Genomic DNA, 21,756 nt, shown 5'->3' with positions numbered 1-21,756 from the left:
GTGCCCTTACTGTCTCAAAAATAAATAAGAATAAGGTTCCATCAACTCCTGTGGTTTTTTGTCCCTTGTCCTTTATCTCTCTCATACATACACGGCACCGGCCCCAAGTTGACCTTGAGGGTGGTCTGTGCTCTCGTGGGAATAATTTATACCTAATAGATTTCATTTTTAACAAGATGCTACTAGTAGCTTACAACGGGAAGTAAAGTAATGAAGATATTCCCCAGTGGCGTACCTTTGGAGTATGTTCAGCTGTGGGCTAAAGTGGGCTTGCTTATTTTAATTTTAAGGTTTAAATTATTTATATGAGACAGATTAAAGATACTTATTAGCTAAAGTAATTAATTATCGAATAGACGATTTCTAAGTCAAATATTTTCAGACTGAGTGACAACTCATTACAATCAATTATTATTTAAGACGATAAGTACTTTAGTTAATTAAATAAAAAAAACAGTAATCATGCGATAAAATATCTATCACTAAAATCCGATTTCGACAACAAAAACGTACAAACTTGGAAATTTTTGTATATTTAACGTATTAGTTCATTACAAGAGCACGATTTACGCTTACACAAACAAAATGTATTTCTACTCTTCACGAGTATCCGTCATACTCGTGAACGGGTGCTGCTTGTGGGGACTGGTCTGTTCGGGTTACAAACACTGATTAGACTATTTGCTTTAGCAATAGCATATGCTGGTGGTCACTCCATTCTCCTAAATTTGAATTTAAAAATGCATCTGTATTTGTACAACATTAATTTGAAAATAATACGAGCTGAGTTTCTTGTCGGTTCTTATCTCAAAATCATTCCGAACTAACGGTAGATTTGACATAGCATAAGAGTCTGTATTACAGACTACATGAAAAAAGATATTTTGAATTTGAATTTGCCTCATGAGAACATACATGGTGATTAGTGTAGTACTAGTACATAGATAATCTACACAGATTTACACATAATCAAATTTTTAATTTGTTTTTAAGAATTGCAGCCAGTATTTATTACTGACCAAAATTATTTCTAATTTGAAGATTGGTTAGGTTAGGATTGAATACACTATACTATACTAATAAACATTGGAAAAAAAGTATGTCAATTTTTATCAATAATTAATGAAAATTGACATATAACAGCTTGTATCAGTTTTAGCACAGATAACATAATATGTTTTAGTATGTTAGGCAATCTTTATACGATACGTTGTAAGACCGCTCGTATGTTCTCGGTCAATCATGATGTATCGACAGATTCCGATTGGCGAATCGCCTAAGTAATCGAAGTTTAGTAACCTAACTCATTCAGGCAACGTGACGACTTATCGACTGTATATTAGCAGCCTAAAAGCGAGAGTAACCAACATAGGGTGTCATATCAGTCACGCGGTACCCGGTGGATAGATACGACGACCGACGACTGCGAGCCGCAATGCGCTGGCTGGCCTTCCGCCCTACACATCCGGCTGTGATAAAACAGTCGCAATCCTAATGGACGTTCCATCTCTTGAAATAACTGTCTCACTAGCATTTTTAGGATTACCCATCAAAAATGCGATGCGAGTTGTGAATACGACAAAGGGTAGACCATTTGTCATATTCATGGTTTTATATTTCAGAAACTACTAATACAAGTTAATAAAAACGTTTGAAATAGATATTCATTAAGGTATTGTTTCAATATACATAATATATTGTCCCCATACCACAAAGTAATACACCTAACATATGACATAATACTATGAAAGGAGCTAAAATAAGCAAGTCTCGCTGTCGCTACATCTATAAACAGTACTATTATTCTATCTGGAGAAGCAACAGCGCCAAGTCTGTTTGCTAACTTAGAGATACGAATCCCATCTGTATTTTTAAAGCTATTGTTAGGTACATGAACAGAGTGTAATTTCTAATTTGGTCACATGCCATTATATTTTTATCTGTCCGTCTGTCAACATTTCACAAAGTGAACACAATACATTTTTTTTGCAGCATATGGTGGTTGATCTACGTCGTATTTTAAATCAATCTACTTTTTAAAACCATTTACTTAATAAGACAGAGGTAAGACAAATCTGGGTCCATAATTAAAGGTCTCTCAAATAGACTCAAATATCAAGAATTCTAATTTTTAAGGTGATAACACACTTTCGCAAGTGATTTTTAAACATTACTCACTTCACTTCACCGAAAAAAAGCCTTATTAAAGCTTGTAATTAAGCTTTAATAAGGCTTTTTTCCGTGAAGTTGCTTTATTTGTTTCCGTAGTTACTATGAGTAATGTTTAAAAATCACTTGCGAAAGTGTGACTCTTAAACATAGGTTCTATACAAAACAAAAAGAGGGTTCGTAAAGGGATAACAAAGGAGGGTTCCCTTTATTCTCTAATGAACTGTAGTCACAGATTTATGTTCTCAGATGTGAAATGAGTTCACTGAGTTCACTTCAATAGCAAACATAGACCTATTAACAGATAATTATCGAATATTCCCCCAAATGTTACAAGTAATAGGTGTGACCTTTAAAACTGGGGCGATAAACATTTTGTAGCCAAGAACTCATTGTTGGAACTGTTAGTAGCAAATTAAATTTCCTTTGAGGGAATTCAAATGTCAGCCTAAAAATATGGATAAATACAGACACGGTCGTAATTCACCCTACTCCAGGAACTTTTTTCACTACAATAATGTAGTGAAAAAACATCTTGTAAACAAAAATCAAAACAAAAATCGATCTTTCATGTCACTCACTGACCGTAGCTCTAATCCAGTACAAATACAAAAATAAAACCCTGTAGCATATTATACTCGCTAAGATAGATATAGTAGTATATTGTTGTTGATTTTGTTGTGGATTCCTTAATATAATAAAAAATGTATAAAGCTGTAACAAGCTCTTACTCTGACTCTTAATGCCCGGAGACATGAAAACAAAAGTTAGAGATACCTATGTATACAGTTACAATACAGTAATAATACATAGCATATTATGTTAATTCCGCAGTTCTTTTCTGTGTTCTTTCAGCATCAATGACATTATCATTAAACAAGAAATCGTATACCTACCACGGTATTTTATCGTCAAGTAAATATTAATGTATACCATATATACAATGCCAAAATTTGATATCCCGGCGGGTGTGTTTTATTTCAAAAGGGCTTAGCTTTTATAGCCATAGACGTGCCTATTATGTTTGCTAATTTCAACTAAAGGTGTGGTGATATACATGATGTCACTATTTGACGAGTTAAAACAATAATAGTGTGGCCTCTTTAGTGTTAGATAAATTGTTAAAATTTCGACAGTTCATAGATAACCCCTTATCAGTGTCAAGTTGACCAGAAGCTAACTGAAAATAGAACTGTAACTCTATTTGGTAGGTAAAGTTAACCCAATTAATGGTATAACAAGAACTGTACTTATAGGCTTAATTTAATCGGGCGATTCACACAAAACTTAATAATAAAACTGTCCGTTTACATAACATCCAATATCGTATGATTGCTTGTTAAAACACTCCCATCATTTAAACAATTGATGAAATTGCATTAGTATTACTTTATGCCAAATACAAACGTAGACAAAAGATATAGTAACATAAAATACATCCCATCCATACAAATATTATAATTGTGGAAGTGTGGACTGTGTTATATTTTCACGACATAACGACTGAAAGGAACAGACGGCAGTACCGAACTAGTGTTCGTCAATCAAAATAGAAGTTTACGTCTCCTCAGATCCAGTCGGGCCATTCGATGCAGTTACAGTCACGTAGGCTATTTTAGACCACCCTTCCTGTTTGCGTGCATGTACCTACGCCGATCGTGATATATTTGGGTATTTAGTTATTATTAACGCTGAATACTATGCCAGATTTATCTGAAACCCGTATTATTAGTCGCAATCTCGTCTGTTTTTATAGGTAATAGATCGTTTACGCGTTCTCCCGATATATCATACACATCACTCATCACGTTTCATTAAATCTGCAACTGTTTTGTCCTGAGAAGGTTACAAACAGACAGACAGACTGGCACACTTTCGTATTTTTAATATTACTATTAAAGACATATGCGTAAATTGGAAGGCTTTATCAATTTATAATATTATAATACAACCCAAAACAATAATGTTAACATTTTTTAATTTGTGTTCTGAATTTTGTTATTCGTATTTTGTTCGCACAGACATATATACATCGCAGAATCGGATAAACCGAAGTACGAGGTCACGGGCTCAGCTAGTATTGCATACAATTCTAATCACAAAAATAGGTTTAATTTCTGTCATATTTTTTCTGTAAGTATACAAGTACTATTACATTTAATATTAATGAACCTGCTAATAAACTATCATCATATTGTGTGTATTCTTGTAATTAAATATTACGTAACAGATGCTTTTTAATGAAATATATTTCAAACATCATCAACATCAACTACTACTAAACTATACCTATATTAACATGAGTGTTAATATAGATACAGTTTAGTAGTAGTTACTATCTTTATAGTTTCTTGCCTCATTTCAGATGATATAAAGTTTAAATCTCAGGTTAGTGAACCCGCGTTATCTACGAACTTAGATAGTTTACATGTTGTCACCATGTTATGAATAACCTTTATTCATCTTTTATTACTAACATACATCTATAATGGCCTGAGAATGGCCTATAAATTCTTGATAAAGAGTTGTAGGTATAGCAAAATGTTAAAAAACGATTAATCGGTAATTTTCATTAGTCTTACATGTTCTATTTGTTCTATCCATCTGTCACGGCATTATGAGATCATAAGTTTTTTTCGGACCTTCGAAGACGAATAATACATCATACGTTGGGATAAAAAAGTGCGACGGACATGTTCTACCAAATTAATTCCTCTATAATTTTAATGATCATCTTTCGTGTTTCAATTTAATCAATGACACACAAACAGAAAAAAGTGTATAACATAGTATTCAAAAATATTTGCTGATACTACGATGTTAATTTGATAGTTAATGAGGACACCATTTGAAGGTGATGGGATGAGTCTGAGATAACTAACTTGACCGCTTAGTTAGCATATATCGTACGACCTCATAGATTCCTAAGGAAACCGCGTGGAGGTCACCCTGACATGGTGCGCTATTTGCAATAGCTCCACTAGTCCACATTAATATGTAACAAACTTCACCCCACCCATAAAAATAGGTTTAAACCATACTTTTGTTACGGGATGATAATAATAAAATAAAGCGAAACAGTGGTATATTGCTGGCAGAGATAAGATAATAATATACCACCTACTGAGTATGTAACAAACTGTTAAGAGAGATCAACGTACTACAGAAGTTAAAAATCTAACAAAAGCGCGAAATGGGCCGAGCTACTAGGTATATCGAATAACCATTTTTGTCGTAATCAGTAAATGTATCCTGTTGTTATTGTATATCCGTATAATGAACATTCTTTTCAAATAGGTAGCTGAAGGAGTAGGTACCTATCGCGTTGAATACTGCCGACCACGTCATAGTGTGTCCATTATCTGGAGAGATCATTGTAATCAACCGTGACGTTTCTGTATATTCATTATGTTTATAATACACTAACTGTTTTTAACGTCTGCTTTTTTTGAGATAAAAGACAGCCGACACGAAGTCGGTTATAGGGCTTCGTGGTACAATCTATATTCATGTCAAATATCATTATTACCCGTGCAGTTTTCATAAAAAGGTAATAAACAGACAGAAAAACTTTCAACTTTATAATATTAATAATATGGATAATCGTACTATATTACGAAATACTGTATTACTAATTAATACTGTATCTAATTACATATTTGTTTGTCTTTTTTTAATTACTTAGCCTATCTGTTAGTAGGCGCTAGTCATAACGGTAACTTGAGCAGTGTTTTATAAAATAAATGAGGTAAACAAAATTAAATCATGACTGTTTCATTTTGTTACTCAAGTAACTATTTATTTACTTTTGTCAACTTTGGCAGTTTGTATTCAGACGAACGTAATTCTGAAGAACATTCATTTAAAAGAGTAGATATACTCTTTTAAAGGTAAAGTTTCTTGCTAATTCTTCTTGTGATAAGACTGTGTTTCGAATGAGAGATAGAATAAAAAAATATAGTATTCAAAAGTGCATAATATTAATTGCATATTTATTTCAATAAAGACTATTTCTATTTCAATACCACATTAGTCTTGTAGGCATATTATAATAAGACAGCCGTGTTTCTGTGGACTAAAGGCTTATTTATCGAAAATGTTTACTTTCATATAAACCAAGAAAAATAGGTGACAATACCTATAACACAACGGCGTGAACAAACAACTTTACTACTATGCCATAATAAAAAATTCGGCGTTTCTAAACATTTACAAACCGACTAAATAGATTGTTCTTGCGACAACGTACAAAAAGTATCTTATACAAATTTAAGACTAAAGAAATAATAAACTAAAGAGCACATTTAATATAGTATACGGATCCATACATCTGTGGCACATATGTATACCGTCATACTAATAACAATCCCTAAATACTCACTACACGTCTATTATAATACCAAATTAGTCAACATTAAAGATATAATGAAATGAATGAAGTAATAATAGGCCCCAGCAGAACACGCTAGCTTCGGATATTAAAATATTTCTTATACGCTATATAGTATATGTATAAGCATGTCCCTAATATCAATATTAATAGTCGAAGTGTATGCAACTACCTAAGTAAAAAAATTATATATAATACACACGAGTTTTATATAAGTCAATGGAGCGAAACTGGAGTTAAAACTTGATCTTTACCGTGTACGATTATCATGAAGAACACAGAGGTTTTGTTAATGATTATAATGAGCATTGTCTATTTCATTTTAAAGATAAAAAAGAAGAAAAAGAGAAAGAAGGATTTGAGGTACAAGTTCTTAGTATAATTTGCAATATATTTATACATGGCTCTATGTGATTTATTTATATGTAATATAATGATTAATATCTCTGACCAATTTACACGCCATCCAGCCCCAAGCTAAGCAGAGATTGTATTTTAGGTACTAGGTAACTGATATACATATTATTTTGTAAAGACATACACTTAGAAAAAATATACTTAGAAAACACACAGACCAATACAACCAATCATATTCATAAATACAAATGGATGTGCCATGCGAGGAATCGAATTCGCGACAATCAGAAGTAAAGCTATGTGCTATACCGTTATATCACCGAGGCCGTCAAGAGGCCGTTAATAAAAAGCTATACAGGTTTTTATTTCACACCACTTAAAAGACACTATATATTCTAATAGCAGTTTCAAATGATAAAGACTACTGTTTTATCATTCATTAGCTGACTACAAGGCACATGGTTTCACGCGCGATCAGGAGCTATCAAGATTGGGAGAGCTAACGCTCGTAATTATGAGTGATTGCATATTTTTAATACATCTGATTGCGCTTATGTGTCGTTTCAATTCAATTTATTTTAAATTCTTATTTTTTATTCCGCAGATTTTATTTTCCAAAAGACACGTATAAGATTTACAAGTTATAACAATAATTCTATAATTTAGTCTTTGCTCAAGAATTGCCATTTTGTTATTATAAAAATGCGCTAATTAGGCGCGTGGGTCTTTCTTGTTCTCTTTGTCTATATTTACATGCTCATTATTTTTTGCGAGAAAGCCGATTGAGGCACGAAAGAACGGACGTGTATAGGCAGATAATGTATGTGGTCGCGCACTATTACATAGGTACTAACTGACCTGCGTTGTACGTGATGCGCAGCACGCAGCAGCTGACGGGCAGCGCGTAGTCGAGCCTCCCAAGACGAGCTCGCGGAATTTGCAGACGTGCCCACCGACGACACCACCCACTGGTGTTCCTCCACCTAATGTTTATGTTGTACTACATATGTATTTGTTTATTTCTAGACCATTTACATATGTAATAAATATAGACACGGAAAATATAGTGAAAAATATATTATTTTAATTTAGACTATCAACGTAACTAAACTATGTTTGGACGTCATAACGATTGAATGGATTTTAATAAAATTTTACAAAAATAGAACTCAACAAATATACATCAGAACACAGGCATATAATTTACGTTGGTGAAACCGCGGGCACAGGTAGTCTACCATAGCCTTAGAAACGGCTTACTGACCTTGGTAAGTATCTCTTTGAAGTCCTTCACAATGGGCGTGGGTCGTTTAGATTTGTCACTGTAGTATATTATAGCAAGTTTGGCGCCAGCGTACCACAACTCTAACTCGTTGAGAGCGCTCCTGATGGCCGCCTCGCTTGAAGCACTCGTACTAATTTTCTATTAAAATATTTTTTAATTACAATATACGTCAAGACACAGAATAGTAGAGTTCACAGAATATCGTAAGAGACGAGTAACTGAATAAATCCTGTACTACCCTAGGGAAAGAGAATAAGCATATAGGTATTGCAATTACGCTATAACTATCGCAATATAATCTTAGTATTAGTAATATGCTATGCAGTAATGATTTGAATGATATATAAGTTACCATAACCAAATGTCGGCGCACGGTGGGAAGGGAATTATTATTAACCTGGACTGATGATCGCATTGCTAGCAATATACCATGTCATGTTAACTACGCGGTTTCTCTGAAAACCATTGTGATAAATTCCTGGTGAATTTAATAATGAAACCGCCTCAGGCCAGTTAACTGGCCTGACTTCATGCTCATCTTATCAACCTCCACTGGTTTCGCGCCAGCGTAAACCGTTAGCACAGGCGGGTAAACCTTACCATTATCATTTATAAAAAAAATGTCGCCATATACCTGTAAAGCTTTTATTTGTTTTTTAATGTTGTTTGCCACATTTAGGAAATCCTTCACTATTAGGGTGTCGGGTTTCTTGTACTCCATGTCCAGTAGGCCGTAAACTTCGCGCCAGTGTTGCTCAGTAAAGTCATTTCCCCGTAGATATTTCAGCAATATCGTTAGATCCTATTTATAATTAACTCAAGTCAGATAATTATTTCCATAGAATATAGAAAAGCAATCATATAGGTACATTTTACGGAAGCAATACTGAGTTGATGTGTAAAAAATATTTCTTAAATGGAGACTTTTGAAGATTTCTCATAAACAGCCGTGGTTAGAATTATTTCAATTTCATAATTGGGAATGGTATTTTCGTCATTATAAGTCAAAACGTACAGTTTTGTTTCATATTTTATGCGATACCGAACTTATAATATATACCACCCCCCAAAAGTGTAACCATTAACATTATATGGTCAACAGTATCTAATATATTTCAAACTTCTAATCAATAACTGTACTAGTTTCTGAAATATAGCACAGTGTAGCAAACAAATACACAAATCCACTGAGGTAGCCAAGTAAAAATTTTAATGTAATAATCCTAGTAAAAGTCTCTAATCCCAGTAAATAATACGCGATATTGTTTGCAACACACATCAATTTTTTATGACTTTAAAAATTACTACACAGGAGAATGAAAATATAAACAAGTTAATAGAAGATTAATGGAGACACGCGGAAATTCACAACATTCTTAACAAATGTGGTACCTATAACTATATCGCTCTGTATACCATCTCGTACGACGTATCCGGTTCTGTCGAGTGTGATATCATCTTAATGATAACAAGTAACTATACAAATAAATTTGCTTACGGAATACTTCTCTAGTTCTTGTTGTATATACAGAGTGATCATCGTATACGGCTCTAAACGTCCGTTCCAATTAGACACGAACTCATCTAAAATGTGTAGCTTTTTCTGGAACACTATCCATTCCTGCTCAGCAATCGAATCATATTCTAAAAATTACATATTTACATTATTAATTATGTACCTGTATGTAAACTTAATACTTCAGATGATTGAAATTAATATTATATGGTAATGTGTGGTAAATGTAGTAATCTAAAATTTTGTATTAATTCGTACAATAATTTCAATTACAACTACCGAAAGTACGAGTATGTACCTACATATTAGAGAATCTGTGATCACACAATAAATAAAGAAAAAATACCTTCATTGTATTCTTTCAGCGGAGTCCATAATTCAACAAGATTTTGAATAAGTTTTTCAGCATCATCCCAAACGTTACTTGGTTCAAGTTTCATATCGAATTTTTCACATTCTTTGCTGTTGAAAATAAAAAAGAAATAAATTGAATTAATAAACTACAAAAATCAATAATCACATAATAGATGTATATAATCTATTAGAGTATATTACAGTAACCAATATATATCTTTTCTATTAATTACCCAGGATAATAACTACTAGAATGTGGTATTATAGTATCTGTAATGGCTAGCTGTGAGTAAGCCAATTTTCAAACAAAAGTATCAACAATTTTCTAATAACAGTAAGTATGTAACTGTATGATGTCAATGTCGATTTATAATTGAAGGTTTAATCTAAACTAATTTACACTGAAATGGTTTGTTAAAGGTTCTAGGCTTACAGTAAACGATCTCGGTTGTCGCAGAGTGCGCTGTAGTGGTCACGTGCTGTGAACACGTCGCCGCACCTCTCGGCTGCAGCCGCGGCCCCCGCGATCCCAGAGCCCCCCGCGATCCCAGAGCCCCCCGCGATCCCAGAGCCCCCCGTGATCCCCGCGCCCCCCAGGCCACCCTCCGACCAGCGCGCCGTCGTCGCCTGCCACCGAGACACCCACGCTTCCACGCTACCTTCCAGGTTTTCCCACTCGCCCTTCAAACTCGATTTCACAATCTCTGCCTGAAACAAAGTTAGATCATTATTCATTTTATACAACATATTCAAAAACACAGCCCGCCTCACACTTATATGTGGAGCAGAATGTTGGTCTCTGAAAAGGATCCATGTCAACAAAATGTAAAGAGACGAAAAAAGTCATGTGATCACAAAAGTCTTCAACATTAACACCGGCCTAAAGAGACGAGGAGACCCCTACTTACTTAGCAATCCGTTATCAATAGCGTCCTAAAGAAAACTAAAGTACACGACTAGACGTTCCAAGATAGAGGATAGGATAGGATATATAGGCAAAGAGAAAACACAATAACAGAATATATTTACCTGCTGTTCAAACATCTGTTGTTGACTCTGTATTAAGTCTCTCAACTTGGCCCATTCTTTTATAGTTTCATCAACTGATGCATCTCCTCCCCATGTTCGCAGCATGTGCCCTTTATGTTTCAATTCCTGTACTGTAATTTCCATCTACGAAAGAAAATTAAGCCAGAGCCATTCGCACACCAACGATTTCAATAAAATAATGTTAAAAAGTTTACGCATGAAGAGATTAATTACATAAAAAAATAAAATGCTTATAAAGTAGATAAATAATTTCGTCAAAAAGTTTTAACTTCGATATTACCTCTGGCATACTTGACCGCAGTGCTTGCTGTTTAGCACTTATTTCGGCAAGTTCCTTTGCATTCTTGGGCAAGTATTTATTATCTAGAGCAAGCTTCGCACCAGCGATAAAAGTGTCTACAGTTTCAATGTCATTGCGGCAACTTGTTTGGAGCGACGACATAAGCATTGTCCATAAATTTCGCGCTTGGGCCTCGAGTTCACGTCGGAGAGTAGCTGTTCCAACTGTTATCCACTCGATTTTTTCATCCTCACTGTGATCAATCAGGTGCACATTTATAATCGAAAATATCGAAATAGCCGACTGTCAAATAAATACATTACCGAAATTTAAAGGTGTCAATTTGAATGACTATTAGGTGTTTATTTATTATGCCATATTTTCTCAATAGCTAACCAAAGTCATCTAGTTTAGGTGGTTACCAAATATATACCTAAAGTGATATTAGCTGCATAAACCGGATAATTGGATACGGAGCCGAAACTGACTGGTAAGAATCTCAATAATATAATAACCCAATATTCAATAGTGGTAACAGTACGCGTGTAATTACAATGTCCTCCACATTGTAATTACACGCGTACGGTTGCAGAGTGTGTAGAGCGAAAGAAGGCTTAGTGGTTAGGTGTGTGTACGTACAAGTCGATCTTGGCGACGGCCTGTCCGGCGGCCTTGCAGGCCTTAAAGTTGGCGTCGAAGTGTTCGGGGCGCGTGAGGCGCGCGCACAGCTGGTGCAGGTGCGGCGTGCAGGCGAGCGAGCCGCGCCGCGCCCAGCGCCCGCACGCGCCGCCCAGCGCCGCCAGCGCCGCCTCCACGCGCTGCGCCGCCCGCCCGCCCAGCCACCCGTGCCTGTACGCATTACCTACCTTTAAACGACACTTTCTTTTACGCGCGATCAGGAGCGCGCACAATCGTGAGCGATTTTTTTATACACTCATTGGCGCGTGTTTGCGCATATGATTTATTTTAATTTCTTTCTTTCTTAAAATGTTATTTATTATATCACAATTATTGTTATCTCTGGGTACGTTTAAGATGCATAAATTATCAATAAATCTGTAATTACGTTTTTGTTCCATTGTGGCGGATTTGTTCCAAAAATGGCGGTCATCTGCTGCCATTTTTCAATGATAATTACTTATAAAAAGGCGTCAAAAAATGCACGGTGAAACTGCCGTCGCTCGTGGTCATTCTCGTTCTTTTAGTCCACATTTACATGCTCAGAATATTACAGTACTTTACACATCGCACACCTATTCATGTCTCTACATATATACAATAGAATATAGTATAAAAAAATATTTCTTCAGCAAAAATCTTTCTACTCGCATTCCATTGTACTTCCAAGGTCAAAATCATCGCCTCTTACGTCAGATATTGCAAAGCTATAGTATAACGGTAAATAAATTTCCGTACTTGTCTACAATATCCGCAAATATAGGTCGTTGAAGATGTTTCTCGTCGCTGAGGCCAACAAAGTGTTGCGGCAACGCGACCAGCCTCCGCAACTGGTGGTAGTGCTGCACGCGTACCTCCTCGAGCGCTGGTTGCACGCACACCTTGTGACCGCTGTCATACACCATTTTATTACATTACGGCTTAGCACTGTTTCTTTTATATGAATAGAGCGACGAAAAATTAAACGGACCAGCAATGGAATAAAATTGAACGAATGGTCTCTTATCCTGCAATTTCACTATATCTTGCTGCCTGCTGCCTATATCTTCCTACAACCGAAACACAGTTTTTAAAGCTAGCTGGTTAGCGTCTATACTAGGATAGAATATGATACTAGGTACCCGCACAACATTTTAGTCTCCCTCAGTGGTGACAAAATTTCCTGTACGCGGCATTTTAAAGTCATAATACTCTAAATAAAAAAATGCAGTACTTTAATGTACTAGTCTTATAGCTTATATACATATGTACAAATTATATGTATAAAATAACCAACGATGTGTTTGTGTGTGACTGTTGCCACTTGGCTTTCACTTGTCTACCTCGTGCGGGACCTATCAAAAAGAAATAATAACCGGCTCATCTCGTTGAAAAGTTTTAAAAAGTATTTTTCAATTACTTACCGCAGTACTAAATCTACTTTTACTTGGGGGAAGTGTTTATGTAGTGAAAGCAATGTCTTTATGTACTGACACTCCAACACTTTGTACAGTTGCCAATCCCAATGCGATCTCCACAGTTCTGTATTCCTGTATCCGTTAGATTCAACCTATAAATATATTTACGGCAACGTTTAAACCTTGTCTGTGACAAATGACTAACTAAAAAAGTGATGTAATATATTTTGTATCTAATAGTTTAGTTGGATTTATATTGATAGATGAAAAATATATTGGTAAATATGCGATTACTTAAATTAACAGTCTTACAAATGTTATGATTAGTAAGACTTAAATTTTTAACAATATTAATAATAACATGTGTGTAACGTTCCGTTGCCTCCAAAGATCGATAAGACAAATAAATACTGCAATTGGAATTATATTTAAAAACTTATTAAGTTTATGTTTGCGCAACAACTAGTTTACTAGTAACAACTGGTTTAGAGTATTGACAAAAAAACCAAGATAATCAAGACTTTGTTATTTAATAGTGGTTTAAGTATAATTAGTAGATATATTTTTCAAGAATACATGCCTTGTCTATTATGTCTCTAATGTCCTTTATAGACTTCTTCCATTCGGATTGCTGCGACAAAAGTTCCGTATCTAGAAGCTTCTCGATAATGCTCCGTATAGCTACATGCTGACTTGTTAAATATGAATTCTGGAAATAAAATAAAGTTTTCAAATATCATTTTCTATTGTGAGATATCGCTTTCTCTGAATAGATCCCATACCTACCTGCGATTCGAGTTTTAGGACAATTTTCTTTAATTTATCTGTGTAACTTGCTAACTGATCGACGTCATTCCAGTAAACAGATTTTTGGTCTTGTACGAGTGCAGATAAGTCAAGTGCAGCCTGCAACATCATCGGTCGCGTCGACGGAATCATGCGCTCGCCCAGTGTATTGTGGAATGATGCCACCTTCAATCAATTATTATTAATTACTGAACGTGTTGCATCTATTACATACGTCATAAACTATACATGCAATAAAAATAATAGAAATGATTTTCCCCTATGAAAAAACTTTGTTCCAAACGTACTTTTGAGTGTGATGTAGTAAAGTATACAATGTGATGAAAGTAGATAGGTCGGTCACTTTTTAAACGAGGGCGACACGAGAACTTTAATGAATTGGTTAATCCACATTACAAACAATTCTATACTATTCTATACTGAGTTATAGACCGTATTGTCTCCTTCATTAGTTTTAAATTTTATTATTGTATGGGCAACAATTGTATTAGTTTTTGTTTGAGACAAATTAATATTATTATTATTATTGTTATTACTATAACCCCAAACAATCGTATTGGTATCCTGCAACAGCGTACCTGCTGGAGAGCGCGTGCGTGTACTAGGGCGGCTGCGAGCGCGTCGAGAGCGGCGGCGGCGGGCGGTGGCGGCAGTCCGCACGCAGCCAGCGCACGAGCCTCTTGCTCCGCCCACACCAGCCGCGGGTTGAAGTTTACGACCATGAGACGACTGCTACTACAAAACTCTACCACCGGCTTGTCCAGTGACAGCTGCAGTGACCCGCTCTTAACTTGGGCCTCAAAAGAAACATATAAAATAATTTTAATAGATACAGTAATAAAAAACGCTAGATGACCCGCGCAAATGCGTCTTCATCATACTTACTTGACGTTTATCATTATATTTAATCCAATTTACATAATATACATTACAATCATAGCCTATGTATAATTATAATGTATTAGGTTTATTACTGTAGTTTTATCAAAATGCGTTTAGTAGTTTTTCGTAACAGAGTAACAAACCTCCATCAATACTTCGCACGAATCTACTTTAATGCTTCATCAATAATATTACAATTTACTGACAGAAATAAAAAAGACATAAATTTATTCATCGGATACAATTTCTAGTATCATGCGTGAAGTTACAGGATATGGAGGTCTGGATGGCAATGTATGAGCGAGCATAACATAATAACGTCATGTTAATAGTAGATACTTTTCATGTATACAGTTGACAGTTACCACTTACCATCAGTCCTGTCTGAAGTCATGCCATTAAATTATACAAAAAAAATAGTAACACCTGAGCAACAATAATCCATATTCACAATTGATTATTTTTGGAATGTATAAAACAATATATCGTTAACATGCCCATAAATATATTTTTATTAAGAAAATATAGTATTTTATTAAGAAAATGTTATAAAAGAAATATTTTGTAAGTATAAATCTTACAATAAGTATAACGTATACTTGACCATTAGAGGACTATCAAAATACCTGTAAGTCTCTGCACCATTCTTCGTGTAGTTGTGTATACAAATCTTTGAGGTCTTTCAGCACGTGGACACATAGTTTAGACAATTCAATACTGTTTTCATAGTCATTTAGATAATTTTCAACGCATGCTTGAATATCTTTTACCTAAAATAATATTGAATGGTTTAAATATATTTTAGTCGTACGTACATTTATTTAGTATCCTTTCAAATTTAGATTATTACATCCACTTTTTGATAATAGAATTACTCACTACAAATCTACATATATTAATAGGGGAAGCAAAGACTTTGGAGGAGTATGAAATTTCGCATGTTTATAATTTGTATAGGGACAGAGTGTAGAATACTGTTTTTTTTTATTATGCATAAAGAATACATTAGATAAAAAAACACACTACCATGTATTTGACAAACATACGCATATATACTCTTTTATTTATTGTTAAAGTCTCTGGTCAAATTAAGAATAGATTAATATTGTTTATCTCTAAAACAATTTGTTTATTATATATATAGTATTCATAAGTTTCTTTACTTTAGACTCCATCTGTTTAGCCCACTGGACTTTTTGCACGATAGGTGACATTTCGGGAGGCTGGTACATTTTGACATCTGTTTCATCTGAGTCTAGTTGACTTTGTATTGTCTTCAGCATAGTGAATAGCGACGAAACAAATGTATCCAATTCATTGTTCAGGGCGCGTTTTACAAGAGGTCTTTCAATCAAAGCCTTATAACGCATAAATTCATACAGCATCTGAAAACACAGAACTTAATTAATTATAAATGTAATTACGTAGACATACAGATTACTCTGCACATATCAATTTTTTTTTTTCATCGTTAAATTTATAATGCAAATATAACCCTGAAGAAAGAATAAACAGAGGACTCTGTTGCTATCAATATTACTGGCCATTACTTGCATTTGAAATAAACATCACAATTATGTCATATCAATTATTTTTACACAATGTATTATTAAATATCAGCATGATAGTGATAAGCTCACCCAAGGACTTATATTATTTTAGTCTTTTTGTATTATTCGGGAGCATTGAGAAATTTCATCACAGTGCAAGTATTTTAAACAACAAACAAATAATTCATTATCTTCTTTAATTGATTGTATTCCCATTACAAAATAGATTAAAACTAAATGTCGTTTGTGAAAACTATTTTATTAGATCCGTCTAAATATATCTACCTGTTTAGTCGATGTATTATGAAGCCTGGGTTTCAACTTTTCAGCTATTTTGGATTCAGCTGGTCGCAACGCTGCCGAAAATTTTGCCATAGCAGATTCCCAAGCTTGATTTGGACCGTTACATAACCAGACATTGACACCTAAATGTGTAAATACATTTTTTATTGAAAGCTAGAAACTTGCTTTTAGAATAAAGTATAACAAAAAAGAAAACATATGCCCAATCATTGCCAACGAAGATTCATTGATAAATGTATTAAAGTTAATTTCTTAATGACAATTAATGATTCCGTTTTAATTCAATGGGTAGTTAGGTAGATATGAAAAAATTACTTACTTTCAAATGATTCAAATAATATGTGGGTTTTGAGATCATTTTTCTCATTATTGGTCAAAAGCTTATTTAATTGGGAATACGTAGATCGTACTTGATAAATCTGTAATAAAATACAAACATAACTTAATAATATAGATTAAATAAAATATAATATTAACTTTTTTATGAGTTTGTCTCACCTCTTTAAGTCTATTCAGAAAATTCAAACAAAATGGTGATACGTAAGCCTTTCCACTCCAAGTATGAAGTGCATAATTCGCCCAATAAGTTTCTGTTAGTGATTGACATGCACTAATCCAGGTTTGTATAATTTTAACACTTTCTGATAGATGTATCAAGATCTCATTTTCTTTAGATGCACACTGAATTTTCCATAATTCAAGATTGGTGCAACTCTTTTGAATAGTGGTGCAAAGTGTGTGACCTGTGAAAAACAAATAATTTGGACTAACAAATTTCATTACCAAAAGTATCAAAATTAAATGCCCGTTTTGTTTTGTTAAGTATTTATATATTTATATGTGAAGCAAAAATGTTGTACCCCTTTTGATGAAAATTGCACGGACGACGGAATATGAAATTTAACACACTCAGGTAATAGTTTACATAGAGAAGGACTTCAGAATGCTAATATTATTTTAAAATGATTATGACTTTTGAAAAATACGATTTTAAACATCGTTATCTAATAAACATACCAATAACATCAAATATATGCATCATTCTATCTTGTGGGTAGAGTAATGTTGTGAAGCGCCACACGTCGTCCAATAAACCACCAATATTTTCTGTGATTTCACGAATTTCGGTTGTAGCGCTGGATTGAATTGACCTGCAATATAAAATCGATTTAACAACACACAATTAAAAATCATTTAAAAAATATAGTCATAACGTTTTGAAATAAGAGAGACAAACTTCTTAGCATTCCATAGATTCACACGGTTGGAGCCGCCCATCGTGTGGCAGGGAGGGAAACTCTAAGCAGTTTCCTGAATTGGTGACCCGTGTGTAAGTTAGTTAAAGGACCACTTGCCGACGTACGTCAACTCTCATCTTCACAGTTCGTGTTTCTATCCCTGCCCAGCCAAATCTGCTAGGAGCTGATAGTGCTGCTTTAGATACGCATTTTAGTATAGAACTTACTGCAGTTCTAGACAGGCCAAGATCTTTTATAAGATTGTAAAAAGATATTCGCTGGTATACCTCATGATCCCGTTTCGATCGCAAATAAATTAACCTAACAGTTACGAGCAAGGTTTAGCACACCGCATTACGTCAAGTGGTGGTTCGATGGGTTATTGTGGGTTAATATTACTAGAATGATTTAGGATCTAGAGGCAGATCTTAATTAGGTAGATAATATTTTCATTGTAGACTTTTATATTATCTGTAGTTTTTTATACCAGTATCTATGTGGGAATGCAAATTCCTAATAGTTACCTTAATTCCTCTGAAATGTCCTCAAAGAACTCACAAATAGTCGATGCAGACTCTTTTTCCTTCTTTGAACTACCTTCCTTACGAGCAAGCATATTCCAGTATTCCACTTCATCCTCAATAGACACGATGACTAAAAATATTTATTTCTATAATAAGATATAATAAATCAATGTGTGGAGAACCTATTGGACAATATTCTTTTATAGTTTCTATGTAAAACCTTGTAGCAAAAGTGGGTTTAATTTAAAGTAGCGTAAGTGACATCATAATAGAGACGTATTTAGTTTTCAAACAAATTGTAGTAATTTTTACTACGACAAGCATCTCTGAACTTAGCAATTGGCAACACATTCATTAAAATAATTTAATAATCTAACTCACATTACCAAATTATTTGAATGAATTGCTGCTAAGTTGCTGGTTGGCTGATCGGTTTAATCGATTCTCCAACTCTAAAGAATTACTCAACAAATAGATACGTCAAGAGCGTGAATGTAGGTATTGCGGTAAGTTGAAATTGGACCAACTGCCGATTGTACACTGTGTGTGTGTGTGCTCGATCTAAATTTAACCTGAATGGATACCAAATAGTAAAATTTGTTAAGAATTGTATCAAAACTGCTTTTATTGAACAAACTATTACAATAGAAGAATATTACAAACATTTATCAGCATAATCGGCTATTTAGCAATATACCAACCATATACTTTTTTTATATCATTGGGTTGACATTTGTACCGATTGATTGAAATATTTGTTTCTTAAAATTAAATATGAGGCAATATTATTTTACTATTTAACATTTTATGAATTAAAATTATTCTGTTTTAATTATTTATTATCATGAATCATTTGAATCAAAATGTCTTCCAAAAAATATTTTGAAACCTAGTATTGTGAAGTTCAAAGGTGTATATTATTTACATACTTATTAGAATAAATACTCACAGTTCAGTGTTTTGTCATTTTTCCCATAAGAAAGTTGCCGCAGATTAAACTCCAGCTCTAAGAGTACCTTTTTTAGTTTATTAGAATAAAGGTCATTTTCCTAAAAAATATATTAGGTATTAAATATTATTTTCAAATCATTTTCATGGCCTTATTATAAAGTATTTTTCATCATTTTGAAATAATTTCTACTTACTAGATTTAATAATGGTGAAACTTGTTGTAAGATGTGATACAATGATTCAGGAACATTGTTTGTTAATGTTAAAATGTTGATATATTTTATGGATTCCTCATGCAGCAAATCTTGTGGATATGTTTTATAGAAAATTACAGACTTATTTTTGGTAATACATATCTGAAAAAATATTTGTTACAAAATACAACACAAAAAATATAATTATATAAATAACTGGCTGTTACCCTACTTCATTTGTTTTATTATAAAAGGTGCCCTATATCTGTTCTCGATACATAGTCTGCTACATACCAAAATTCATGAAAATCTGTTCAGCCATTTAGTTGTAAAAAGATTACAAATACTTTGCATTTATAATATTAGTTATACATTACTAATATTTGTATTTATATTAAACACTTTCTTTTAAAATTTCACTTAAATTAATCTTGCTATTTATAAGTATGATTTACCTTTGTATTAAATACCAAAGTATTTCCATCTGCAATCCCTTGCAGTAACAATGTATGTGAATTTTGCAAGAAATCTGCTAATTCCTGTTCATTATTTTCATTTACTATTAATTTGGATTTACTGTGATAGTGCTCTGTAAATATTACAATTTTATATTATGTGGTATAAGTAATTTAAAGTAATAATTTGAGTAACCATAATTTTTTGTGTTTATATGATAAAAAAAAAAATTGTAATCTATTTTCCTAGATACTCATCTAATATTCATTTTGTATTACATGGTGTTGGTGTCATACTATAGCCAAGACACTTTTTTATCCATAGCATTATCTATCAGGCCATAGAGATTAACAATTGTTTCTTTGAGTGGCTATTTCAGTCTACAAGGAATATTTTGGTTAGCTTTGCAAGCTGTATTTTGGTTAGAGGGGGAGATAAGGCAGTACACTAGTACTACAAGGTAAAACCATCAGGTGATCAGTAAGCTTGTATGCCATTAAAATTACTTAAAAAAAGTTAAATGTACATATTCATTTATACATGATCAAGTTATAACTTAATAATATATATACAGATATATATTCATAATAATACAGATTTAAATTCATTGATCTAAAGAGACAGTATTATGTTACTGAACACATATTATTGTCTGTTAATTTCTTAAACCACAAAACAAATTTGAATATTTTTCAATAAATACAGCTACCATAGTGAACTAAAATATTAATACTATAATAAGATTGACATTAAACTATCACTACAATTGTATTTTTTATTATAATAGTAAGAAAGTGTTTGTAGCTTCTACAGCAAAATATTAATTTATAAAACCTCTTATAAATTAATTATATAAATTTAGTAATTTCTTGCCAGCCCACAAAAGTAATTAATAATTCAGAAATATCAATGTTTTCTTCATAGACTTCAAGTAATAGAACTTAAATAAGTCATTAGTTTACAATTTTTTAAAAAATATACTCAAAGCCATAATCTCCGGGGTAGGTAGTAAGAAGTATATATATTAACGTTATACTGAAAGCACATTTCATTTGCCCATATTTAAAAATAGGCAAGTAAGAATAACTCCCTTGCAAAAATACATCAACGATAACATTTATTAAACATTGAGGTGGCAATACTCCATCTTATTCCCTTACCTGTAATATATATTATATATTCTCGTGCAGAAGACATATTTCAATATCATTGAATCTTTATTAGATGTGATAATATAAACTACAAGACTACAATTAGAAGTGAATCTACTTTAGTCTATCAAAGTGATGACCGTAATCTTTATTTCCATTTATTTTCTTTAGTGTACACATGCAGTTTATTAAAAGAAAATAACATACTTCATACTATAATTAAT

The 21,756-nt window shown here is 33.3% G+C and overlaps 1 protein-coding gene across 1 annotated transcript in view; it reads right to left on the bottom strand.

The window, feature by feature from the left end:
• Window positions 1-21,756, bottom strand: part of LOC131853358 (cytoplasmic dynein 2 heavy chain 1) — a 78,980-nt gene that overhangs the window by 56,749 nt on the left and 475 nt on the right. The window contains 24 exon segments of the mRNA XM_059204226.1: window positions 7,775-7,899; window positions 8,181-8,339; window positions 8,836-9,003; window positions 9,700-9,845; window positions 10,064-10,179; window positions 10,505-10,779; window positions 11,101-11,244; window positions 11,402-11,654; window positions 12,041-12,250; window positions 12,818-12,970; window positions 13,483-13,628; window positions 14,057-14,185; window positions 14,263-14,448; window positions 14,862-15,080; window positions 15,792-15,935; window positions 16,329-16,550; window positions 17,001-17,140; window positions 17,338-17,437; window positions 17,517-17,761; window positions 18,036-18,169; window positions 18,781-18,910; window positions 19,730-19,829; window positions 19,926-20,087; window positions 20,381-20,514. Of these exon segments, the coding sequence (XP_059060209.1) occupies window positions 7,775-7,899; window positions 8,181-8,339; window positions 8,836-9,003; window positions 9,700-9,845; window positions 10,064-10,179; window positions 10,505-10,779; window positions 11,101-11,244; window positions 11,402-11,654; window positions 12,041-12,250; window positions 12,818-12,970; window positions 13,483-13,628; window positions 14,057-14,185; window positions 14,263-14,448; window positions 14,862-15,080; window positions 15,792-15,935; window positions 16,329-16,550; window positions 17,001-17,140; window positions 17,338-17,437; window positions 17,517-17,761; window positions 18,036-18,169; window positions 18,781-18,910; window positions 19,730-19,829; window positions 19,926-20,087; window positions 20,381-20,514 (3,940 nt within the window).

Source organism: Achroia grisella, unplaced genomic scaffold (genome assembly GCF_030625045.1).
Source record: "Achroia grisella isolate CSIRO2021 unplaced genomic scaffold, CSIRO_AGI_Agris_v1 utg900, whole genome shotgun sequence".
Taxonomy (NCBI): domain Eukaryota; kingdom Metazoa; phylum Arthropoda; class Insecta; order Lepidoptera; family Pyralidae; genus Achroia; species Achroia grisella.
This window is presented reverse-complemented; position numbering and strand designations above follow the sequence as displayed.